General features: G+C 48.5%; 3 protein-coding genes across 6 annotated transcripts; 2 read left to right on the top strand and 1 right to left on the bottom strand.

Annotated features, from left to right (window-relative positions):
• The first annotated feature begins 15,538 nt into the window (after positions 1 to 15,538).
• LOC120690616 (cytochrome P450 714B3) lies at positions 15,539 to 20,925 on the top strand. 3 transcript variants are annotated; one of them, XM_039973329.1, is made up of 5 exons: positions 15,539 to 16,010; positions 18,560 to 18,786; positions 19,411 to 19,658; positions 19,808 to 20,153; positions 20,241 to 20,925. In XM_039973329.1, exons 1-5 carry the CDS (start codon positions 15,692 to 15,694, stop codon positions 20,664 to 20,666), a joined length of 1,566 nt encoding a protein of 521 aa, XP_039829263.1. In that variant the 5' UTR covers positions 15,539 to 15,691; the 3' UTR covers positions 20,667 to 20,925. The 3 variants fall into 3 exon arrangements, with proteins under 3 accessions (XP_039829263.1, XP_039829264.1, XP_039829265.1); XM_039973330.1 differs by having other exon boundaries at positions 18,560 to 18,754; positions 19,409 to 19,658; XM_039973331.1 differs by lacking the exon at positions 15,539 to 16,010 and adding an exon at positions 18,408 to 18,444.
• A 475-nt stretch (positions 20,926 to 21,400) lies between these two features.
• On the bottom strand, positions 21,401 to 22,520 carry LOC120690617 (protein transport protein yos1-like). 2 transcript variants are annotated; one of them, XM_039973333.1, is made up of 3 exons: positions 22,354 to 22,520; positions 22,112 to 22,235; positions 21,401 to 21,862 (listed from the first exon to the last, which is right to left on the bottom strand). In XM_039973333.1, exon 3 carries the CDS (start codon positions 21,858 to 21,860, stop codon positions 21,624 to 21,626), a length of 237 nt encoding a protein of 78 aa, XP_039829267.1. In that variant the 5' UTR covers positions 21,861 to 21,862; positions 22,112 to 22,235; positions 22,354 to 22,520; the 3' UTR covers positions 21,401 to 21,623. The 2 variants fall into 2 exon arrangements, with proteins under 2 accessions (XP_039829267.1, XP_039829266.1); XM_039973332.1 differs by lacking the exon at positions 22,112 to 22,235.
• Positions 22,521 to 23,447: 927 nt separating this feature from the next.
• On the top strand, positions 23,448 to 26,086 carry LOC120689262. The gene is made up of 4 exons (XM_039971568.1): positions 23,448 to 24,872; positions 24,950 to 25,093; positions 25,173 to 25,799; positions 25,881 to 26,086. Exons 1-4 carry the CDS (start codon positions 23,448 to 23,450, stop codon positions 26,076 to 26,078), a joined length of 2,394 nt encoding a protein of 797 aa, XP_039827502.1. The 3' UTR covers positions 26,079 to 26,086.
• Positions 26,087 to 26,313: the final 227 nt, after the last annotated feature.

Here is a 26,313-nt window from a genome sequence, read left to right on the forward strand (position 1 = left end):
CCAACCCCCATGCCGCCACTGCACACTGTCGGCCCTGCGCTGCATCCACCCCACCCCGGGCGCCGCCTGCCACCCTCCTCGCCGGCTCGCCCCACGACGATGCGTCACCCCAGTCCCGCCTCCACCCCCGCCGGCCGCCGGGTGAAGTTCTGCACTGCCGTCCGCCTCGCCCCACCCTCGCCGGCCGCCGCCGCCCACTGCGCTGCACCCACCCCACCCCACCCCGGCCGCTGCCCTCCTCACTCCTCGCTGGCTTGCTTCTCGACGACGCCCCCGCCCCGCCTCCACCCCCGCCGGCTGCCGGTGCAGTCGGCACCACCGTCCGCCCTTGCCCCACCCTCGCCGGCCGCCGCCGCCCTTCGACGCCCTCGTCCCCGCCACCACCCCCACCGGTAGTGCAGTCGGCGCCGCGCCGCCGCCTCCATCGCCGATCTCTGCGCGCTAGGCGAGCCACCACTGTGGGGGCGCCTTGGCCGAGCCTCCGCCGCCACTCAAGCTGTGACACAGGCACACCGCTGCTTTGGGTAATACGGGTATACCCGAATCCGAATCCGAATTTTCGGGTACCCGAAATGTCGGGTTTTCATTTTTTCGGGCAAATTTCGGATATCAAATTTCAAAACCTGAAATTTTGAAAACTCGAAAACTCGACCCGAAATTTTTCGGGCTACCCGAATGCCCACCCAAGCGGGCAAGTGGCGAGCCCAAGCAGGGGCCGACGCCCGACTAGACGCAGGAACGAGGGAGGGCGAGGAACCACAATGTTTTTTTAACCTTTTTTTAATAATATTTTAATTTCAACCCGTATTGATTTTTATTTGCAGGGAGTAGCCCGTTTGGTCGGCCACTTGCCCCGGCGCGACAGATAGCCTCTGTCGCGCCAGTGCATGCGGCGCGACAGGGAGGGCCACGCGGCGTGGCCAACCTGTCGCGCCACATGCACTGGCGCGATGAAGCGTCCCCTCATAAGAGAAGACTTAAATGTGATACCAATATCAATCCCAGGAGGCTGATGACACATTTATTATATCAGATGGTTCATCACCGTACAACTCTACGCGGTAATGGGCAGTGAAGCGCCACTATCGCGAGGATTACAACTAAAACCCACACAACTACATTCACTACGAAGAGGGGGTCATCAGAGTCTTGCGCCATGCGGAACCTCCTGCGGGTGACCCTAATCCACAGGCAAGGCTAGGTACAGGACGGTACCCTACTCGACGTCTTCGGGAACGAAGTCTGGATCTTCCTCTGTAGAAATTAAGAATGGGGTGAGTACAAACGTACTCAGCAAGTCCAACCACACCCACGGAGGGGTATAAACAGAATATAATGCACAGGGTAAATCAAGGATAAGACTAAGATTTAATTTTGCGGAAAGCTAGATTTTATGCAAGGGTTCATTTGAAAGAAAGGATTTTCAAAGCAAGTTTTCTTTGTACCGAATATCACATAATGTTGGCCCACACAGGACCCAAATTTTAAGCTGCTACCGGACTCCTCATCCGCCGTAGCACACGGCACAACTGCCGGACACCTTCCCAAAATAACTCACGCCAACCCATCCCAAAAGAAACACTAGTTATGTGACCATACCGTAACTCGCCCAGTACCGTGGGCACGGCTATTCGAATAGATTTTAACTTTGCAGAGGTGTGCAACTTTACCCACAAGCGGGGTACCACAGCTCGAACACCGTAGTGTCGGTGTAGATCCCAACAAAGCCATTACCCACCTTAGCTAGACCTGACTAGCCATCACGGGATCCACCAAGGGGTCATTGACCTATCACAGAGGTTTTAATCGGGGCATAAGTCACACAAAGCTATTCCCTTCTCTTTGATCACCCGTTGCTCTCAGCTTCCTGATGACTATCAGACTAACTAGTGGGGTTTATGCTAAGCCGTTGCCCATTCAACGGTCGAGTGGTTTGCACGATAGTGGAGTTAGGTGAGATGACACACCAACTCGGTCCTTAGTTGTGACAAGATGGATATCTCCCTTCCTTGCTCTGCCACACAGGCACGACCGCACGAGCACACCCATCGGCAAATCACACAGAAATGTCATCCATCCCGTATAAACTCATCTTTTAAAATTTCACATTTTCCCTTCCCACACACACATATTTTCCTTTATAAAACAAATTGTATTGAGTTTAAGGTCCTGAGCGCTCTAGTAGCGATTAACGTCCAAACGCATTCAGACATTAACCTAGGTGGTCAAGGAATGGTTATAACAAATCAAGGGGTGGCTATCCAACCGTGTTTTCAGCAGGCAAAACATATGCAATTTTGTAAAACAGGCCAATAGGTTGTGTTTATAAAAACTAGGATAAAAGCATGCATCAAAGGATGAGATTGAACTTGCCGTCTTCGAATCCTTCCGGGAGGTCCTGATCGAAGTGCCGTCCTTCGGGCTCGAGGTCGCAGAACTGGTCTTCGTTCGCTTGCTCGCAGTACTGCTCGTCCACAGGCTCTCCTTCGTTCACACCATGATCTACGACGTATACAAACAAACACACAATCAAGAAAAAGAAATAAAAGTTTTATCATTGAGCTCGAATCAGAAACAATTAAGATGTGGAGATAGAAGTAAGATTTTTGGGCGGTTTCCTAATGGCATGGCCAAAACTATGTTATGAGAGGCGTGGTAAAGTTTCTGGTCGATCTGAGGTTGTTTGGCACATGGAATGATAGGTTATATAAAGGTTTTGGGGTTAAATAAGGAGTCAGGGACCTGTTTGTAATTATTCTTGAGAAGGCAGGGGCCTGTTTGGTATTTTAGAGTTTATCTGGGTCATTTTGAAAAAGGTCGGGGGTTTATTTATAGATATGTTTATATGAGGGAAGGGTTTATTTTGAAATATAATAAAGGAAGGGTTTAATTTGCAAAAAGGTTAAAAGGTGGAAGGGCTCTTAAGCAATTAGAAGAGAGGGGAGGGGGTTTTGGGCATATTTGCCCTTTTCCTCTTCCTCCCGACCGGGGAAACAGGGGAGGGGCGTGAGGGGCGCGGGCGGCCCCGGCCGGCGGTCCTGGGGCCTTGACAGCGACCGGGTAGGAGGGGAAAAGGTGGAGGAGGCCATGGGGGTTCGATTCCCGGTCCTACCTCGAGCTGGGACGGCGCGAGGAGGTGGGGCGACGAGGGCCGGCGGCGGTGGGTGGAGGTGGTCGCGGCGGCGGCGCTGCAAGGCCAGGAAGGGGCGCGCAGAAGTTGAGCGGGTTCGTGGACGAGCGGAGGCGCGCGAAGGGCGTATTTATAGCCAAGGAATGGCTGTGGCGAGGCGGTGGAGGGGAGGAGCCGTGTCGGTGGCGGTCCGGCGAGTTCGGTGGGGCGCCTTAATGGCGATTGGCGTCGCGACAGCTCGATTCGCGCCGACCACTGTGGCACATGGGGGGGGCGGACGCTGTACTTGTCGCCGAGCGGCGCGAGCGGCGAGGCGGCGGCGCTGTGCCGGGCGGCGCGGCGAGCTCAGCGCGGCAGCGTGGTGTGCAGCGCGTGGGGCGCGTGGAGGGGAAGGCGGTGGGTGGCTGCGCGTGGTCGGGCGGCATGGACGCGTGCGCGGGCGAGCCCGTATCGCGGCGTGCGCGACTCGGTGCGCCGCGGCGTGGCGGGCTCAGGCGTGCGTGTGCGTGCGCACGCGTGGGAAGCAGGCGGCGGCGAGGCGCTGCGGCACAGGAGGGCGAGGCGTGCGGGCTGAGCAGGCGGGGTGCGCGGTGCGTGAGCGTGGGCGAGGAGCAGGGCCGGCGCTGGGCAGGCGGCCGCGGTGTGGCACGTGCGTCGCGGCTCGGTGTACCGCGTGCGTGCGCGCGCGAGCGGGCCACCCCGCAACACGCGGGAGAGGGGAGGGGGAGCCGGGCCGGGCTGCGCGTGAGGAGCGGCGGGGCTCGAAGAGCCAGGGCTGGTCGGTACGGGCCGAGCGGTGCGCGGGAGCAGAGGAAGGAGAGAGGAGAAGGGAGGAGGGAGGAGAAAAGAAAAGGAAAAGAAAAGAAAAACGGAAAAAAGGAAAAGAAGGGAAAAAGAAAAAAAGAGGGGGAGAGAAAGAGAGAGAGAGAGTGCGCCGGCGCCGATCGCGGCCGGCGGTCGCGCGTGGGTGACAAGCCGCCGAGCGGCGCGGGACGGGACGGCGACGAGGAAAAAGGGGAGGGGTACGGTCGGCGGAAAAAAGGAAAGACAGAACGTTGAATGAACTCGGGTGTTGGGACGGCAGAAAATTCAGATTAGGGTTTAGGGTTAACTGAGCTCAACGATGAAAAATTATTTTTAAAATTGTTTTTAGCGTGTGATTTATTTGGTAAGTTTTTCGGGATGTCACACGCGACAAGCCTGTCGCGCCATGCGGGCTGGCGCGACAAGGCAAATGTCCTGGGCCCGCGCCGGCACCTTCCCCCACCCTCTCTTTCTTTCCCTCCTCCTCCCCGACCAGAGCTGCAGCCAGGGCGACGCCGCCGGCCGCCGCCCCCCCCCAAGATCCCCCCCCCCCAATTCGAATTTTTTGAGGGGAAAAAGTGGGGGAAATCGTTCCCCATCCTTGTCCGAAGGTATTGCCCCTAATATCTCATCGTTTAAGCGTGTGCATTAGTAGTTATTGGTGGTTTTTTTATTAGGGTTAGGTTCTTGATATGAGAAATGTTGGTGTTGTTGATAGTTTTCTCATGATTAGGGCTTTAGATGATACGTAGATGGTACTCTGCTCTCGATTTGGACGAGAGGTAGTACGTGCATGCATCGATTAATATGATTTCTAGGATTGAGTAGTGGGGATGTTAATATGAGTTACATGTAATTTTATTTCATAGTTTTACGAATGTACATATTATATTTTGAACGCTGGTATATTGTGCTTAATTAGTATATACTTTGTTTCCATAAGTATTTTGTTTTTGTTTCCATAAGTATTTTGTTTATTTCACATGGCAATGGAATTTATGTATCTACAGTACACATGGCAATGAGCGATGCCCGGTACAAGCTGCTTGGTGGTGGACAGTACCCATCCGAGTGTGATGAGGATGCACAGTCCCTCCTGCCCTTCCAGTTCCATTCTGTCGTTGTGAACCGGGCAATCAGCTGGCAGTAGTGAAGCAATCGAGGCATCCCAAGACGGCCGGTAGAGCATTCTACATATGCAAGTGGAATGATTCATTGAATCCTTGCCACTGCTTTTTCTTTCAGTGGATCGATAGTCCAGATAAGTTCGATCCTAGAATTCGGCTGTTCCCTTATTATCGGTCAGAGTCGTGGGCGTACAATGAGTTTAGACGATGGGTCCCTCCCCCACCAAATCCACCACCTATGACAGAGGAAGAGAAGCAAGAAGCTGCTATATATCGTGTGAACAATCCTCCCAAATGTCATTGCGGTGTTCGTGCCAAACTTCAAAGGCCTAATATTGGTGTCCCTCCAAAGTTCACTCCCTTTTTTAGATGCTCGCTAAAGACTAGAGTAAGTGTCATGTAACGTAGCATTGATTCTTTAATTTTGCTGTAATTATGTGGCTAATGTTATGTGTCATGCAGGATGGATGGCCGGCATGTGACTTCAATGAGTATATTTATGGTCCTAGATCTCATTGGCCGACAGAAGAGGAAGTGCGAGAATTTGAGAGTGGGAAGAAGCCATGGCCATGTACAACTACTCCTAGTCTTCGATGCAAGTGTGGTATTCTGCCCACAAAAGGCATAGTTCCTTTTGAGCTTGGCTACGGATATTACTGTGGCAATAGCTACGGAGAGTATTGGGTTCGTATATTAACCACAAAGTTGAAACTCCTTATGATTCGGTCATTGTGCTAGTACTTGGTATATTAACATTTCTGAATGTTTGGCTCTCAATAATTTTTCAGGAGTGAAGGACATGTGATTGGGAGTGGTTCGAAGGCCGGTATGAGCTAATGTTGCAATTGGGCAGAACAAATGAGCCTTGGAAATCTGGAGACACTTTAAATAGAAAATTGAAGATAAGGAAGGATTACCAAGTTACTTTGCCCCTTGAGTCATTTCTGTCAGGGCCTGTACTCCAAGACCTACGGCGTGAGTATGGAAAGAAGGCAGCATAAAAGGCAACTCTTGAGGATGGCATTGTTTATTGGAGGAGGAACCGAAGCAAGTACCCACGGCCCCTCACAGATAGGGAGCTTTTGGCAAATTATGAGAAGAAGAAGGAGGAGGAGATGGAGAGGCAGAGGTTAAGGGAGGAAAGAGCAAAGAAAGGTATTACTGTTGATCCGGAAGCTAAATACCCAAAGGGTTCATGGGAAGAATATTTTCAAAAATTGGAGGCTAAGAAGAGGATGGAAGAAATGAAAAAGATGGAGGATTTAGCTCAAGAGGCTCAGATGGAGGCAATGCAGGCCCTAGTTGCTGATCTGCCACACAAGGTGCCCAACGTTGAGAAGGATGTGTCATCCGCGAGCATGGAGGTTTTGGGTGTTAGAGCTACTCAAATGGAGGCAATGAAGGCACTTGTAGGAGACTTACCTGCCCAGAATCACCAGTCTGATAGGAAAGGAAAAGCAGTTGACATCCCTAATTGGGTGGACAATGAAGATGATGATTGGGGTGAGGACGAGTTGCTTGCGGACTGCGACTCGGATTAGGATGTATCGTATTTGTTCTATATTATTTATTTAATGGACTTTGCTTGAGTTTCAGACTGTAATTTCGCGTACAAGACCTATGTGTTAGAGACTTTAGTTAAGTATCTCGTTTGTGTAATGGACTATGTTGTTTGTGTAATGGACTTTGTATGGTTGTTAAATTGAGACTATATTTTATTTCATTCATGATGCAATGCAGGGTGATCTCGAATTTGTGAACTACAACTTTTGGATTTAATATTGCATGGTAGATGGATACATATATCATAATTGAGGATTACAACTTAGATGGATACATAATTTAGGATTGCATCGAAAAGTACATGACACCTTCAACATTGAGAGAGATTACTAGAATGACACATGATATTCCAAATGCGAATATAGAATAGTAGATGCGCTCGGTGCCAACTAGAGAACTAGAACGATACATGACACCTACAAGATTGTTGCTTTGCAAATAGAGATGCATCTCCTCTAACCATAATAGCTCCGTCGTCCCGAAACTATCGGTGGCATGAAGCGTCGCGTCAAGTTATTGGCACGCTCCTGGCGCAGCTCTTCTTCTAGTTGAGTGATGCGCTCGGCCATTGTCGACTTCTCCGCCTCAATGTTGTTGAGGCGATGGGCATGTTCTTGATTCTCATGTAAAATTTGGTTGATTTGATCATGCTTCATATTGATCTCTATGTCCTTTTGCTGGTTCAGTACGCGCAGGTGACGTATGTATTCTTGGATATGAACTTCCATAGGGCCATCAATCCAATAAGTGAACCCACAATCACTAGTCTACATTCAATTAAAAAGAGTTATATGTCAACATTTCATCATAAATTTGCATACAAGAGACAGGTGAAATATATAAAAACCTCGTAGTAAGGGCAATGGAGGAACCGTCTTACGGCATCACCAAAATGCTCGTAGACCTGTACAACAGCATCGTCTCCATGGTGGCATGGCGGCCAGAATTCTACTGGAAGGGCATTGTGCGCACCGTAGAATGCTCTGGTTCTCACTTCTAAGTTTGGTTGTGGAGGAGGCGGATCGATCGGCCCTTGCATCCATGACATGGTTTGTCTTAGTTTGGGTTTCGCTAGCTGCTTACAATGTTCAGCGTGAACGACATGGTCGAGATATTGATATATTACACCTAGGACACACCTCGATCCTGGCATGGCGGACATTATTGAAAATGCTATCTGTGACTGTAGCGGATATGATGCATCACTGAAAAGGCTATTACTAGTAGCGCACTGAACATCAACAGTGCAAAGCGGAACAGTTCTGTTGATATGATCAGACACTGAAAAGTTTCCTGGATATGATCAGACAATGAAAAGTTTCCTTGATATGACCAGACACTGAAAAGCGCACTGACGACCGACAGTGCAAAGCTGACAAGACTGCCGCAAACAGCGAACCAAAGCACTCATTTCATCTCCTTTTTCTTCCCTTACTAATCCACCGTGTTTTATTATGTACCACAAATAGCGACCTTTGGCCTCATATAGTAGAATAATGATTAATATTCACCAATCTAAACAGTTAGTTCATTTGCAGTTACCTCCACAATTCATTCAACCTCATATATTGTGCCATGTCAATTTATGGATCATGCGATTCACTATATTTTGATTGGAGTAGTTTGGGATGGTTAAATTCTCACTAATGAATTTGAGGAGGTAAAAGGAGTAGTGAAAGGAGTGAAGGCCAAGGGTAGTGAAAGGAGTGAAGGCCAAGGGTAGTGAAAGGAGTGAAGGCCCATCTCTAAATTATGAAAAAACTACACAGCCCCTTCCTTCATCTCAGATCTCAGAATTATGGGAAAATGCACAAAACTTAGTCGTGTCGTCGTCCGTGGCGCGACAGGCCTGCTGTCGAGCCAATGGCTCGCCGAAACAGCCCTCTCTGGGCAAGGAGGGACGTTGGCGCGACAAGAGGCCTGTCGCACCAATGGTAGTGGCGCGACAGGCCTCTTGTCGCGCCAATGCCCCGCTGAAACATGCCACTATGCGCAAACGGAGACGGTGGCGCGACAGACTACTTTTGTCGCGCCGGTCTTGACGGCGCGACAGGTTGACTTTGTCGCGCCAGTTTCGACGGCGCGACAGGCCTGGGAATCAGGCTAAGCCTTTCTTCTCGGTGCCAGTCTTAGATGCGCCATCCTCATGGCATGACAGTGAAGTTTGGTCGCGCCAACACACCTGGCATGACAGTAATTACGCCAGGTTTGTGAATGTATGAGCCTAGAGTCCTCTCTACATCTGCCTGCTGCGACTCGCCCTGATGTCTGAGGTCACCAAGTGTTGCCTGCTCGTGGCCCTACACAGCTCCAAAGCAAATCACCAGACACAAGAAACCCAAGCGAATACAAAGAATACCAGAGTGCGACAGTCTTACATATAGTGCATCAAACACACAAATAGTGCCACTACAAGATTCATAGGTTTCATAGTGCAAGATAAACACGAATACAAAGAGTGCATGACACACAAAAATAAGTATCTAGATTTTGACAAGGTCAACACAAATCATACACGCACACAACTGGGAGCTCGTTGCTTTATCTACGGCGGCGCTGCTGTTCGACAGTGCTGAAAGGGTCATTGCGGCGCCGTTGCCTTCCAGGGGCTGTTGGGAGCACGTTCCCTCTACTGACGTCGGTGTGGTCACAAACACGCCTTTGTCGGCGTGGCAGAGGGGAAGCATTTCCCGAGTCTCAAGGAGCGTCTCGAGGTCCCTGCATTGCAAAGGTAAAGTATTCAAAGCATATAGAAGACCAATGTTCCGTACAAGTTATATGATTTGAATTACGCATGCTTACCTGGCTTGATTCGCCCTGAGTCTGCGTAGCTGGGGGAGCATCAAACATCTGCGACATCCTAAGCACCTGAAAGCTTGGGTCCTCATCTTCTGAGTCGCCTTGCCGGTCGGACTCTTCACTACCTTCGGATGATTGGATAGCTTTGCCCCTTGACAAGGCACGTGAACCAGTCCTGGAAGTGGACCTTGAACGGCTTCTCGAACCGGAATGCCCAGGAGTTGTAGCGGTTGCGGCACCATAGTGAATCGGTGTCCGTATGCTACAAGTGGGGCCACGTGCACTTGAAGTTCCCGCACCAGAGGCCTGTGGACCAAACGCCTCGTCTGGCCGAGCCATGCAATTGAGCCTAGCGGCCATCCGCCTGCAGCTCCGACGGACTCTCTGTATCAAAGAGCAATATGTGAGTCATTACCCATTGAACTATATTTCAGAGAACCGGTTACATTCGGATTAAAGGAAAGATAGTAACCTCGACAAATGCCCTAAAGTGCCCTCTGGTATTGTCTCCTTCGTTTGCATGAGCCATTGACACACCAGCCTCGTTAGCAAGGCGTCCGAGTTGTTGTGCCTATTTGGATTCAGTTAGTCCAAAAATAATTGAAAATGTCCAAACGTAAGGAAATGTCAAACAAAGAGCGTGATGTACCATGTAGTTCTGCAAAGGGCCCCGTTCGGGCTGAACTCCTCCACGAGTGATCTCATCGTACTCATCGATGATGTCATCATCATCGTCGGTGTCCGCGTGGTCTTCTATAGGTTCAGTGGATTGTGGTGGCTTGACTGAAACTCTAGCCACTGAATGAAGCCACCGAAGGTACTCCTTGTAATGGTTGTGCCTATGTGCCGGTCCACTTTTCGAATGCATCCTTTGCCTTTGTTCCCACTGTGCCAGTGGCTGTGCGTGTTTTACACGCCAATCATTCTCAGTGTACAGTTTCTTCCTGTCAATACTGACATAAGAGCGGTCTATTAGTGAAATAATATTGGTAAAGAGAAATGAATTTGAAGGCATAAAATGTACCTATGCAAAGCTTGGGACGTCGAAATTCCCTCCAGAGGGAAGTCTTGCAATCTGCCGAACTATCTCTTGACACGGTGCGGCAAGTGCATCTCGACTACAAAGAAAAAAATCAAAGGCACGCAAGTCCTCCACAGTTCAGCATCGCGTGTGCAAATGTCACTCAGTTCCAACTCGTCCAGCTCGTCTCTACTGTACGGTGTCCAGAAGATCTAGATACCACGGACGCATTAGAAATCATGTAGACAGAAGCATTTATTTACAGAACGGTATGAAGGTTATAACCTGATTTTGAGTGAGGCAGTCTAGGTCGTCCATGTAATGCATGTAGCAATGTGCAGGATCCCCTCTTACAGCTCCCATGTTCTTCCAACAGTAAGCAACGGTGGGCCTAGAGTCTTCATCATGGTGCGGCCACGGCTGCAAAAGGAGGAAAATTATGGTTATCCAAAAATCATTTAATGTCCCGCCAACGAAAAGTGAGATTGCAACGCTAATTAATACCTCTAGTTCGCCTCGGTACGGCCGGCCTACTGGAAAGCGCTCCCAAATCCAGATTTGCAGGAGGTATGCACAACCTCCTAGGTTTGAATCATTAGCAATCTGCCGACATGTGTCACAAAGCTGCCGGTACATCCAAGCTAAAGTTGCCGACCCCCAGCTGTACTGAGCAATGTTCTTCCACTTCTGGCCCAGAATTGGAAGTATCATCCATGAAATCGTGTTTCCCAAACCATCAGGAAACAGGAAACCTCCAAACAGGTGCCACAACCATACGCGAGCATACCGCTCTACAGCCTCCTGAGGTGCTCCTTGAGGACAATGGTTAAAATTCTGCCTCAACCAAGCCGAGCTAACCCCTGAGGTCTTCCTGTCCTTGACCCCCTCAGGTGGTTCTGGAGGCCGAATCCCAATCAGTGCTTCTACCAGATCTCTCTAGCCATCAGTCTGTATAATGCCGGTCACTGCAATTTCCTCTAAAGGTAGCCCAAGAATCATCACCACATCTTGCAAAGTCATGCTGACCTCCCCGCAAGGTAAATGAAAAGAATGTGTCTCCGGCCTCCAACGGTGCACAAAAGTAGTTAGCAGAGGCTCATCCATCGCTGGGAGGCCTGCACACACAGCTCGAGCAAGAGGAAGCATCCCAGCCCGGTGAAGGTACGACACATACCGCTCATCCCACCGAAGGGGGAGTGGGTACGTGCGCGGAGGGGCACCAACACCTAATATGGGAACAAAGGAGTCGTTAGAGGCAGATAAAAAGTTAAACTGAACTATTGAGAAACAGTAATACTAACCTCGCCACGGTCAACTAGGACGTGTGCTCGGTGCTTGGAGTCGTAGAACGTCTCCAGTAGGGGGAACGTGGGGTGCGCCATCCTGCAATGCTGAATCAAAACTTGATGAGTATAAGCCAAAAAAAAGACCAAGACAAACCCAAACTAATAATGATATGCAAAACACTGTATGTATATATTAATATTTGTACTAAGCGCAAACTACTGTACCTCTCTCCGTGTGATATGCCTAGTCCTCTTTCTAACGCTTGTTGTGGCCGTTCTTTTTCGTTTAGATTTCTTTTTCTTCTTACATTTGCACTGAGAACAAAATCTATGGCACTTGGAGCAACGGTTTTGGCTCTTGTCCTCATCAAAGTCACCGGTTCCGTAGTCTGCACTAGCCCGACCTTGCACCTCATCCATATCACCTTTGAGCCTTTTCTTTCGCCTCCTTCCTTTCTTAGGTTTCAACAGTGACGCATCCGGCACGTACTCTACTCCCTTGTACTCCGGCCATTGAGATGGATCCAGGTAAGGTTCAAAACTAGCCTCCCATATTTTGATTGTGTTCGACCGAGCATAGTACGGACTCAAGTAAGTGGGGCTTTTGAAACAAAGACCGCGGTCCTTACATGCCATTATTAGGTGCGAGCATGGAAGGTGTAACAATTGTGGAGTCATGCAAGTATAGTCTCCAGATCTGAGGTCCACTTTGTAATGGCGTCCTCCATGACTCTCACCTCCTATATTTGTACCACCTGCTCCTCTAACACCATAAATCATTCTTTCAGGCCCGTAAGGCGCTGCAAGTTGGTTCACCGATCTATTCTCGGCATCCCCAAGGTGTTCATGCGCTATTAGTACCCACTGTTGACCCTTATCCAACAAACTCTGAACTTTCCCCCATCTATCGACGAAGTACTCGTTCAACTTTTCGAAAGAGAACTCTACAATGCCAGCAACAGGTCTTGATCGAATACCTTTGAATATATTGTTCACTGACTCAGCGTTGTTTGTGATCATGATACCGTACCGCCACCCCCCGTCATCATAAGCAAGAGCACATTTGTCCTTGTCCACCATTTCACCTTTCAACCACTCCTTGGCCCTCTCATTCATGTCCTTTTCTAAATCAGCAAGTTTTTCTTCAAAAGTTTTCTTCGTGCGCACTGAACACAACAACTTTAGTTTCCCAATTAGTTCCTTCTTTTTCTGACGCCTCCACATGTTTGCTGCAAAGTGTCGCATGCACCACCTATGCACAAGAGGTGGAAATCCATCCATGTGCTCTTTAACGCAGTTTAGGAGACCATGGTGCCGGTCAGATATCATACAAACTTGTCTCGAGGGACCCAACACATACAGCTGCACCAGCTTCATAAACCCAGACCAGCTGTCATTGTTTTCTCCTTCGGTCAAAGCAAATGCTAGAGGGACTAGTTGCCTATCAGGGTCCACGGCAACGGCCATCATTAGTGCCCCCTTATATTTACCCGTCAGGAATGTGGCGTCCACGAGAATCACAGGTCGGCAATGCTGGAATGCTTCAGCACATTGGGGAAAACACCAGAACACCCTTTGTAAAACATGCTTGTACACTCCATTATGAGGGAGCATCATGTTTCCCGTGTACGTGAACCATCTTATGCCTGGATTGAAGAGGGACATGCCCGTCAACACCCTGGGCACCCTGGCATATGACTCTAACCAATCTCCCCACAACAGAGCTATAGCATGTTGCTTTGCATGCCACGCTTTGGAGTACTTCACCCGGTAAGAACTTAAAGCGAAAATAGACTCCATAAGCGATGGAACTGAGGTGTCGCTGTCCTTCCGAACAATACCAAGGATCTGATGAGCAAGGTAAAGCGCAGTGCACTGTGCATGAACTTGCTTCGGCTTCGACAATGCACATGTGTAAGGCTGTCTTACATTGGTGATCTTCCACTGACCAGTGCCACTAACAATACATGCCCAAACACCCCAAAGGCATCTCTGCTTACATAGCACATCGTAGCGTACCCTCTTGTCTGAATGAACCACATAAAATGGTCGGTGGTGACGCACTGCATAATCAGCCAAGAAAAACTGCAACTCTAGAAGTGAATTGAACTTCATGCCCTTTCGAATCTCCGGACAGTCACTATCAATTACACACTCACTTTCAAAAATAGTTGAGTCACAAATGGCTCTATCGATCCTGCTAAGGTCCTTAGCATTTGATACCGCAGGGACTTCAACGTGGGCTAACTTCAACATGCGCAACTCCTCGGCGGTATAAATAAATCGTTGATCATCATCAATTGCGTTGGCTCCATCGTCGGCATCATTTTCCTGCTCTACTTGGGCCTCTACACCATTACCCTCCCGTTCTTCTACCCCGGTGTCTTCATCATCGTCGTCCTCATCACTACTATCGTATTCACTGTCCTCCGAACCTAAAGAAATATCATCATCATCTGCAGCATCCGTGTCATCTTGTGCCTCGAAGCTATCTGGCCCCAAATGATCGGAAGCGACTGCAATATCGTAATCCGAAGCACAAGTGGGATTTGGGACATCTTCTACAAAGGTTGACTCTTGAGTCATATTCTCAATAGGAAATGGAATTTCATCTACTCTCCCAACTGGTTCTTCTAATCTTGTTCTACGAGTTATTTCAACAACCACCTCCAAGCAAACCACATTTGCACGAGCTACTATATCCTTGTACTTTCTCCAATGCATCTCAGATTCCAATGTCATCAAAACATAATGTACTCTAACTTTACCACAATCAAATCTACCCCTAAGAGATATTTCATCAATTCCACATGAATGTTTTAAAACCACCCGGTCTACCAAATCATTTAACAATGGAGGACTATCGAACAGTTTGATATCCTCTACCATATTCTCAAACTCTACATTTTCCTTAACCATATCACCATGAAAAACCCGAACTAATTCATCCATCTACAACAAAAAAGAAATCAGAGTACCTTCATCACTTATACAAAGAAATCAACTACAAAAACAATTCTTCACGGTGCCTAGTATCCATGAGTGAAACTCATATTAACATCCCCACTACTCAATCCTAGAAATCATATTAATCGATGCATGCACGTACTATCTCACGTCCAAATCGAGAGCAGAGTACCATCTACGCATCATCTAAAGTACTAATCATGACAAAACTATCAACTACGACATTATTTTTCAAATCAAGAACCAAACCCTAATCACCAAGAATCGCTAATATCTATAATTGTGCATGGTTAAAGAAGGAAAAAATGGGAGCAATACCTTCGGGGGAGGGTGGGGAACGTTTCCCCCCACTCCCCCCCAAAACGCCGGATTTGGGGGGGGGGATCTGGGGGGCGACGCGCTGGAGGAGGTCTGGTCGGGGAGGAGTGAGGGAAAGAAAGGGAGGGGGAGAAGAGGCCGGCGCGGGCCCAGGACATTGGCCTTGTCGCGCCAGCCCGCATGGCGCGACAGGCTTGTCGCGCCAGTGCATGTGGCGCGACAGGGAGGGCCACATCATCGCCGATGCGGCGCAGCGCTGGCTCGGGCATAGCATATGTCTCGATGCATAGCAAGATCTATGTTCATAGACAAAAAAGGGATATTTTCATCCTAGGAGATAAATATGACCAATTATGGATTCACTTATGGAAAAAAATATTTTGAACACGTGATAGTTTCAATCGTGGCACATGTGAGTAATGCAACTTCTTTTTTTGGGAGCCTTTTCATGCCAAACGGCATTTGGACTCTAGCACCTTCCCCCAGTCCACGGCCCCTATATACACATACCACCACCTTCAGCAAGCACGCACAACCCAACCGGACTCTCTCATAATCATAGGTAGAGAGAGGAGTAGAGATCCCCAGATCATCGGAGAGAGGGGAGGGGAGTGGGGGAGCAAGAATTAATCATTCTAGTCTGCATCACCGAGGAAGCAGATAGAGAAAGAGAAAGATGGAGCAGGTGGCCATGGCGGTGAAGGTGTTGCTGAGCCTGTGCTGCGTGGGGGCGTGCGGCCTCGCCATGTACCTCTACCACACCCTCTGGCTCGTGCCACAGAGGGTTCTCGCCGAGTTCAGGATGCAGGGCATCGGCGGGCCCCCGCCGTCGTTCCCTTACGGCAACATCGCCGACATGCGGGAGGCCGTCGCCGCCGCGAAGGCCGCGCGCGCATCGGCACGCCGCGCCGCCGCAGGCGCCGGCGCCGGCGGCATCAGGCACGACTACCGGCCTGCGGTGCTGCCCTACTACGAGAAATGGAGGAAAGAGCACGGTACGTGCGTGCCGATCTTTAAGCTATACTTTCATAGCATTTTGGGCGTGATCATTCGGCATGCGTGTTTTTACGGAATTCTTGATCCTTTCGAGTGTGGCTATGGTCCTGGCTTTGCTCTCTTAGCTACTTCCGCTGTATGTTTCACCGCTCCGTTGAGTGCCGGGCGGAGACCATGATTCATAAGCAAGCGAGTCATCATAGATGAAACGAAACAGATAGATCACGCCTGAGGTGATTAGAAACTAAAGGCGGCGTTCATTCATTCTAGCTTTTACCAGCATTCAATGAACATGCTCTGTCATCAGTACGTAGCTGTAGACAGTGAAAAAGATAAAAAAAAACAAACAATGTTGAGGTTCATCCAACCACTGGGGGTAGCTGCAACTAGTAGGAAGTGATAGCAAACAGCTGCCTATGGAATCCACCAAGCCCCTGTGTTTTGGTCAACAAAACCAATGAGTTAGCAGATGGGTGGCACACTGGCACTACATACTTACATGTTTACCCCAATAATTGAGCCACCACTAAGCTGGCCACTCCACAGCAAAAACAACCATGTAGCAACAGAAATCTCACCACACTTCTTTGCTCTTTTGTCACCGAGTGCCGTCCTTTCCAGGGACCCGGCTGGCGACGATGGGTGATGGGTGCACATCCAGTTGGGCGTACTAAACTGCCAAAGATAACCCCATCACCCCATGCCGATGCTGATCCTACATACTACATACGCTAACTGTAGCCGTTTCAGCAGTAACAGCTCATCCCTGAACGGGGGTCCATCTCACGCAGCGGCAGCGCAGGCTGCTTCTGCTGATAAATGGGGTGAGCTGGCCATCACGATGGACAGCTCCCTGGACGCTAGCGGCACGGAGAGACGTAGCAAGAGAACAAACGTACAAAGATCTGCAACCAACAAATAATGGTAAAGAAAAAGCTGGGGTACGGTGGGGTTGGGGGTTGAGGCGACGATTTGGTTTAGATGATGTCGTGTAGCTTTGGCACGACGCAAAAGGATATAGCTAGCCAAGTGGGTGCACCCATCGGACGAGTCTTCTCTACGGTATGCAGAGGCACTCTACCTCATTTACGTGTGGACCATCCCTGTGCAGTAATGCAGAGGAGCTACTTCCACTGACACCATAGTTTGCTTCCGGATAAAAGTAGATGCGCCATGCCATGCAGCTCCGGCTTAAACTTTGTTAGTTTTCTGTCCCTTTTGAAGTAGGATTTATTTTTTTGTTCCGTCCCATTCTTCACCACATAATTGAATGAATGAAACCGCAACGAACGGCGAGCGATGAGTAGCCATCCGAGGAAGAAAATCACAATCAGGTCACGTCACGAGGACAAGGACATTCCACAATTGTACGCAAGCCAATGTAGCACCCGCAGCATGGCTCCTGTCCTGAGTCCTGACGCAGGGCGCGCGCGCACACACATGAGCTAACACATCGCGTCAGCAAGATGAGGATCGAGGAGGCTCGCGTTCTGTTCCCCGGTCTCGGTCGTGCAGTAGCGCTTGCTCCTAACAATGATCACTTCCTCGAGCCGAGACCGGTCAGGCTCGTAGCTTGAAAAGGGCCCGCCGCTGGCGTGATCCGCGGCACGTCGGCGTCGCGGGTGCCGCCGGATCGCAGCACGGGGCGCGCGCGTGGGCCGCGCGAGGGGCCGCACGCGCGCGCAGGTGGGGTGGGGGGCGTGTCGCTTTGTTCTCTTCTCTCCGTGTGGCTCTGCGCCCCGCCCTCCCCTCCGCCGCACCGCCGCGCGGGCGCGTCGGCGTCACCGGCAGGCAGTCAGGCTGGCATGGACGACGATGATGGCCGGGTGACGCTGCGTCCAACCGTCGCGATGTGACCTCGAATCCCCGCGCGAGAGGGCCCCTGCCTGCCGGGGCCGTGAACAACAGCGCGCGGGGACGACAGGGATCGGCTGGCTGACGATGACGAGCGCGGGTTGGCTCCTCCGGGCACTACGGGCTACGGGTGCCCCGCCAAGCGATGGGAAGAAAAGTCGCACGGGTATGGCTGGCGGGCCGGGCCGGGTGGAGATAGGGCGGCGGGACTCGCGCGGAGGGGGCCGGAAGCGGACGACTGGCAGGGTGCCCACGCCCCACAGCCGCCGCCACGCCTTCCCGGCGAGCGAACCGCTGATATTTTTCCATGAACATCTCGGGAGCTACAGGCGAAAGCCATTAGCCACCATGTGCCATGAAATTTGTTTTCCTCAAGCCAAGATTCTACGATCCTCTCGGAAAGAATTCGAAGACAGGTCGCGATCCATTTTGCCAGGGATACGAGAACTGGGTTTACCTGGAAAAACTCTGGATGACAGTGTCATCAGATGTATTCATTTTTCCATTATTGAGGAGTATGTAAATAACACCCCGTGGCTGGACCCCTGTCCACATCAATGATCATTCTACTCCTACTTGGTGAGGATCCAAACCGGATTCCCATCAACCTAATTCGCTGCTCCTTCCGCAGCTAGACAGTGACCGGTTGAGGAGCAAGCCTGAGCTAATGCTGTCCGGTTCTATTGAAATGCAGGTCCCATCTTCACTTACTCCATGGGGAACGTCGTATTCCTTCACGTGAGCCGGCCGGACGTGGTCCGGGACATCAACCTCTGCGTGTCGCTGGACCTCGGCAAGAGCTCCTACCTCAAGGCCACGCACGAGCCGCTCTTCGGCGGGGGCATCCTCAAGTCCAACGGCGAGGCCTGGCTGCACCAGAGGAAGATCATCGCCCCCGAGTTCTTCCTGGACAAGGTCAAGGTATGACTGTATGAGGCATCACACTGTCCCAACAAATAAGTACTAGCAATTAACTGCTATACCATAAGACAATGTACGTAAACAAGGCTATGCAAACACACCAATGTGAAAATTGAAACTCTTCAGGCCCAGCATGATTCAGATGCATCTCACGTACCCGCTCCCGTAGCTGGCAATCCTGAGATGTTTGCTCAAAAGGACCTGTATTGTAGAAACAGAATTAAAGGCGATTTGCGGATAAAATTAAGAAGTTTCAGATTGACGCAGGAGCATTAAAGCTGTTTGTGCTCAGTGGGCCGCAGCAATTAAGCTGTGGGTCTATATGTGGCCGCTTATTCGCAAACATAGTAATTCAGAATGGCGGTTCAGTATGAGAGCTGGCATGAAAACATGCAACAGCTAGATAATGTGGGATTTGACTCTAGTCAGGAGTCAGGACCACTTTCAGTAACTCTGCATCTTTTACTAAGCTAAATATTGCAGTCACTTAGTTCATTGGTTGGAGGGAGACTTTTTCCCCTTACCATGGGCGCTGATCAGTAAACTAGAATTTTGAGGTTTGAGACAGCAGTCGGCCATGAATTTTGACATGTTACCGTATCTCTTATGCCTTCACATATTCAGGGCATGGTGGATCTCATGGTCGATTCTGCGCAACCACTGCTGAAGTCATGGGAGGAGAGAGTTGACAGAAATGGTGGGATCACAGACATTAAGATTGATGATGGCATTAGGGCCTACTCTGCAGATGTGATCTCAAGAACGTGCTTCGGTAGCAGCTACATCAAAGGAAAAGAAATCTTTATGAAGATCAGAGAACTCCAGCAGGCTGTGTCCAAGCCAAATGTGCTAGCTGAAATGACTGGTCTAAGGTTAGGGGAAATATATATAACTACTGATTTAGAAACACATCACAAGTACATATTTGACTTTGCGAAGGAACAAAAATTAGATTCTTGTTGATCCAAAGTAACACATTGGTTAAAAAGAGCTATAAGGTACAGATTTTAAATGCTTGCAGGTTCTTTCCTTCAATGAGGAACAAGCAGGCGTGGGAGCTTCATAAAGAAATCCACAAACTTATTCTAGACATCGTAAAGGAAAGTGGAGAAGACAGGAACTTACTAAGTGCAATTCTTCACAGCGCAAGCTGCAGCAGGGTGGGCATCGCCGAGGCAGAGAACTTTATAGTGGATAACTGCAAGAGCATATATTTTGCAGGATATGAGAGCACGGCTGTCACAGCTGCCTGGTGTCTAATGCTCCTTGGACTGCACCCAGAATGGCAGGACCGGGTACGTGCAGAAGTGCATGAAGTCTGCAGAGGCCGGCCAATAGACTCCCAATCACTTCAGAAAATGAAAAATGTATGCTCTTATCTTATCCTCAAGTGTTCAAAAAGGCATTCCCTTGATTTTCTATAACATGGCACTAACTTCTCTTTGCCAATTTAGTTGACAATGGTGATCCAGGAAACCTTGCGCTTGTACCCAGCAGGGGCCTTTGTATCAAGGCAGGCCCTCCAGAACCTGAAGCTTGGTGGTGTACATATACCAAAAGGTGTCAACATCTACATCCCTGTCTCCACAATGCATCTTGACCCCAAGCTATGGAGCGCTGATGTGAAAGAGTTCAACCCAGAGCGCTTCTCTGATGTTAAACCCCAGCTACATTCATACTTGCCGTTTGGTGCTGGGGCACGGACCTGCCTAGGGCAGGGATTTGCTATGGCTGAGCTTAAAATCCTCATCTCTCTTATCATTTCCAAGTTTGTTCTGAAGCTCTCACCGCACTACGAGCATTCTCCGACACTTAAGCTCCTCGTGGAGCCAGAGCTTGGTGTGGACCTCACCTTAACAAAAGTGCAGTGTCTATACTGACTAAGAGGGGCTCTGCAATTTGGGCACAATAATATTAGTTGTACTATGTGATGGAAAGAAAACTATAATCTGATGGGCGCGGCTTGGGGGCGGGGATTTGTACAGAGATATCCCATGATATGTGATATGCATGTTCATAATAAGTTGATAGAAAAATGGTGCCAAATGAGCCAACCATTTATGCCAATATTGTATGGAAAAACACTACAGCTTTAGTACCGAAATGAAATATATGTTGGAACATTATTAAGGTGTTCAATGGACAAGTATGCCAGTACAGATACTGGATTGTTTGATGAACAAGAGGGGTGCTGCATCTGCATACCTGACGTATGAATATAACTCAAACCTCCCTGCAAGTTGCAAAAGAAATGAGTGAATAAATCATCGCTCTTCTTTCTCCGCTTGATCACCATCTGTCTTGAAACGTACTGCCTTCATATCTGAATATTAAGGGAGCTGAACGTGAATTAAAAACCAGATCGGACCCAGGGTAGTCTCCATAGAGAAGATCTGCGACTGGTAAACTGAGGGTAAAACGCAGACATGGCTGAACATATAACACATAAGGTTGGTTTGTATCACCAGTCAGCCTGAGGTGGGAGACAAATGCTTCTGGCTGTAAGAAGTATCCAACTGCCAAACAACAGTGAGCACTAAAATGGGGAGAGGAAACCATAAAACATGCTCATAAGTAACAAATGTGTCAGCAATTCATAAGGACAAAGGAAAAATAACCTCATGTATCGCACAAGACACATTTCAAACAAATTGATCACACTGGCACACACACATACTTAGTATAAATGTTGGCAGCACCAATTTCACACCAATTAATTTACAAAAACATTAGAGTCAACATGAACAAATTCCCAGCAACTTTGGTTATAATTAACATTTACATAATGCTGGAACTGATATCAATCTAACCCAACGGTCAAAACCAGACAGTGAGGCTCAACCTGACACCAACTTCACAACAATGATAAGAACATTAAGGGCTATCAAGGGCATCCTCAGAAATTGTGTAGCATAGATAAGCCCCACGATCTGGCCCTTCAACGACTTTGTTTGCCCATTTCCTGACACTTCAGACATGCTCCATCGCCTGGGAGCAAGAAATCGGTCTTCGTTCAGTATCGCCAATGCATTTGCGAGAAGCAAAAAACCCTCCAGCAATGTCCATAGGCCCATTCCTGCATACCATACTTCTGTCAATTTCAACTTTCAAAAGATGTTCCTGTTTACGTGTGCAGGTCAATAAACATCAAAGTAAAGGTAACAGATTACTCCATATGCACGCATTCGACATAGCAAAAGGAAGCAACATCCTGGTAACTAGAACAGATAATAAACTTAAACATACAGTGTTGCTTTCAACCCCACAAGATAATAAGCCATTGTAATCGGCGTGACATACCACGAATTTTGTGTGAAAAACTTACTAGGTTCTAAGATCTCTTATTCAGGACTCGGTACAAGAGATCATCAATCCCAGCACGAATCGAGCCGAGAAAGCCTCCGCTCTGCGAGATCGTGAGCCTCGCGGCACCAACACAGTAGCCATCCCTAACCCCAAAGACCGGGAAACCGGGTTCAAACCCTAGCCCGCGAAATTTGACGCAGCATGCCACGGCCGGCGGTGAAACGCATCTCAAATCGGAAGTTAAGCGGGTAGAGGGCTTACCTTCAGAGCTCGAGAGGCCGCGGTGGCTGGATGGACGGCGAGACGCAAGCAGGAGGGGAAGTGCGGCACGCCGGTGAGGCAAGGGCGACAACGGCCAGACCCAATGCACGGAGATGCGCGCAGCAGCAACCAGCAAGACGTTTCTTCGCTGTGGGTTCAACAAGTTTGGATCTGGGAGAAGTCTAAATACCCCCCCCAAACTATCAGTGTTGGACTACATAACCCCCCCTACTACTAAACCAGGTAACGTGGACCCTAAACTTTGCAATCCCGTTTACTTCACCCCCTATAGTGGTTTTGTCTGGTGGTTTTGACACGCTGGAACGATGAGGTGGACTAGGCTGCTGAGATGGCGCCTCTGACTTGCGGGACCGGTATGTAAGTGAGGGATAGGCCATGGTGGCTCTGTTAAAAGGCACTGGAACTCCCTCGGCCCCTCCGTCTTCCATCTTCCGCCCGCTCCGTCGCTGGCTCCAACCCTTCCCCCGGCGAGGCGATGATCTGGACGAGATTCGGTTGATCGTCGTGTTGCAGGAGTCGAGGTCAGTGTCCACTACTCCAACTCCGCACTCTGTTTTGTTTGTTTTGGGGCACTCGAAGTAGGGCATGGGTTTTCGAGGTGGGGTTTTGTTGGGGTTTTTTCTGTCATGGATTTCACCATCGATGAGTGTTGAAATTAGTTTGAAAAGTTATTCGCTTTCCCTTGATTTCACCCGCTGCGCATCATATTCTGTCAATCCTAGGGTTAGAAAAGAACAGAAGCAAGAAAGAATGGGGATTAGATATACAATGTGATCGTAGTGGCCAAGAACGATTTAATTTGTGTTTTTGCGCAATGAATTACAACCATAAACCTTTAATCTTGTAAAATCTTTAACTTTTTTGGCAGCATGGATCCAATCGAGTCTCTGATGGTGAGATTTCACTATGGAGGGGAATTTCTGACAGTGGGAGGACACCTACAATATTTTGGTGGGAGTACTGGAATGTCTGTCATTGATGTGGATAAGTTGTCTTTGCCCGAGATCGAAGGTCATCTTGCTGATCATATGGCAACGGATGGTAGAGTGCAGTTGCACTGGTTGTATCCAGGAATGGGATTGGGTGAGGGTTTGAGATTGCTACATGATGACAATGCATGTTGTGAGATTCCTAAGCACATTGGTGATGGTGGAGTAGTAGATATCTATGTTGAGGTTCCTGCAGTTCAGTATGCAAAGGACAGTGACTGGGAATTGGAGTTTTCTGAAGCTGATGATGAACAAGAGGAAATATATGTTGATGTTCCTTCATCTATGCCTACTAATGTTGAGACAACCCCAGAGAAGCAGAGAGATAAAGACTTGTTTTCATTCAGACAATTCTACAAGTCTCCATCCAAGTGTCCTGCAGAGAAAGGAAAGGAACATGCAAGCAAACTAGAAGGTGATAGTAGTGAGAGTTCAGATGTTGACTGGGTGCCTAAAGATCTGGACAGCTCTGGAGATGATGATGAAACACAACAACTGAGACAGTTTGCTAAGCAAATCAAGAAGGACATCAAATGCAAGAAGACAGGAGGTGGATTAGAGGCTGAAGTAGACAATTTAGAAGATGATGGCAGTCCATATTTCAACTCAAGTGATGAGTACTCATATGAGGAGGGTAGTGATGGAGAAACTATCAGGTGGAGGAGCACTGAAAATAGGTATGACAGTAAAGCTCATGTGCCTATGTTTGCTCTTGGAATGGCTTTCAGGTCTAGTAGACAGTTCAAGAAAGCACTTGTTAGGTATGGGTTGACAACACATAGGCATCTTTTGTTTCCAAAGGATGAAAAGAATAAGGTTAGAGCTATCTGTTCTTGGAAAGGATGCAAATGGTTGATTTATGGATCTAAAACTAGTAGGTCAGAATGGTTCAAAGTAGTCACATTTGTGGATGAACATTGCTGTCCACCTAGGAGGGATAACAAGCTGGTGACATCAAGAAGGATTGCAGACAAATACAAAGATCAGATAAGAGACAACCCCACGTGGAAGGTGGACTTGATTAGGCAAGCAGTTCTAAATGACTTTCTCTGTGATGTATCTCTGTCCAAGTGCAAGAGAGCAAAGGCTTTGGTGCTGCAGGAAGCTTTGGACTCTACCAAAGGAGAATACTCAAGGGTTTATGATTATCAAATGGAGTTACTAAGAAGCAACCCTAGTAGCACTGTGGTAGTGATGTTGAATCCTGACATAATACAGAAGCAAGTATTTCAGAGATTCTATGTGTGCTTTGATGCTTGTAAAAAGGGGTTCTCCACTGGTTGCAGAAGAGTTATTGGGCTAGATGGTTGTTTTTTCAAGGGGGCAACCAATGGTGAATTGCTATGTGCTATTGGAAAAGATGCCAACAACCAGATGTACCCTATAGCATGGGCATATGTTGAGTTGGAGACTCATGACTCCTGGTATTGGTTTATTGGTTTGCTGCAAAAAGACCTTAACATCAACAATGGAGGTGAAGGATGGGTGCTCATTTCTGATCAGCAAAAGGTTACAGCTTATTCTTAACACTTTGATTAGCACTTTTTCTTAACACTTGTGCTGAACACTTGTTCTTGACATTGCAGGGTCTATTGAAAGCTGTATCAGAACTTGTTCCAAATGCTGAACATAGGATGTGTGCAAGGCACATCTATGCAAACTGGAGGAAGAAGTATGGAGGACAGAAGTTGCAAAGGAAATTCTGGAGATGTGCAAAGTCATCTTCTCAAGTGATATTCAATTACAACAGAGCAAAGCTAGCTCAAGAAACTCCAGATGGTGCAAAGGACATGTTGAGAACCTCACCAGAATAGGAGTAAGGCAGAGAAATGGCAAGGCACAATATGCCCAAATATTTTTAAGAAGCTGAAGCTGAACATTGAGAGATCAGGCAAATGCTATGTACTCTGGAATGGACAAGATGGATTTGAGGTGAAGGAGAAGGACAAGATGAAGTTTACAGTCAATTTAGCTCAGAGAACATGTAGTTGCAGGTATTGGCAACTTTCAGGACTTCCATGTTGCCATGCAATCAGTGCTATCTACAAGTCCTCAAAAAATTTGGACGACTTTATAAATCCATGTTACTCAATCACAGAGTACTTGAAAACCTACCAGTTCTGTTTGCAACCTGTAGAAGGCCAGGAGAGTTGGCCAGTTTCTAAAATGCCAAGGCCATATCCTCCTGCTTATGTAAAGATGCCTGGAAGAAAGAAGACCAAGAGAACAAGGGAGGTAGGTGAGAAGCCTGCTGGAACAAAGATAAGCAAGGTTGGAGTCAAGATGGCATGCAGCCTTTGCAAGAAAACAACTCACAACATTAGAAAATGCCCTTACAACAAGCAAGCAGGCAAGAGGAAAAATGCACACATCAAAAGAGATGCTAAGAGGCAGAGAAAGCAAAATGAGGCTGCAACATCTACTCCTGGCCCAAGTGTAAGTCGATTTCGGTGTACATCTACTTCTGGCCACATCTTTTCTTTTGTCTGTTCAATTCCAACACATTTTTGTTTGTAGGTACAACCTCAGGGACAGCCAAGGCCTGCACCGAGAGCAGCACCGGCTCATCAAGCGCCGAGAGCAGCACCAGTTCATCAAGCCCCGAGAGCAGCACCAGTTCATCAATCCCCGGCAGCACCGGTTCATCAAGCCATGAAAAGCATCCCGCGTAGGAGTGGAGGCCTTCAGTACCTGTTGTTTGGTGATAACTACTGAATGTGCAACTGTCACTAGTGAATGTGCAAGAATAGTCTTTTGATGTAACTGTGAAGTCTAAGCTCACAACTCATATGGTTATGAGGCGTCTTTTGATGTAACTGTGCACCTACTTTGGTCACAAGTCTGAATGTGAACGTTCAATGTTACAGACATATGGTTATGAATCTACATCTATCAACCTTCTCAGATCTGTCATGTTTTTTAGAATTTGTCATATTTTTTTCTGTAAACA

The sequence above is a fragment of the Panicum virgatum genome, chromosome 9N, assembly GCF_016808335.1.
Source record: "Panicum virgatum strain AP13 chromosome 9N, P.virgatum_v5, whole genome shotgun sequence".
Taxonomy (NCBI): domain Eukaryota; kingdom Viridiplantae; phylum Streptophyta; class Magnoliopsida; order Poales; family Poaceae; genus Panicum; species Panicum virgatum.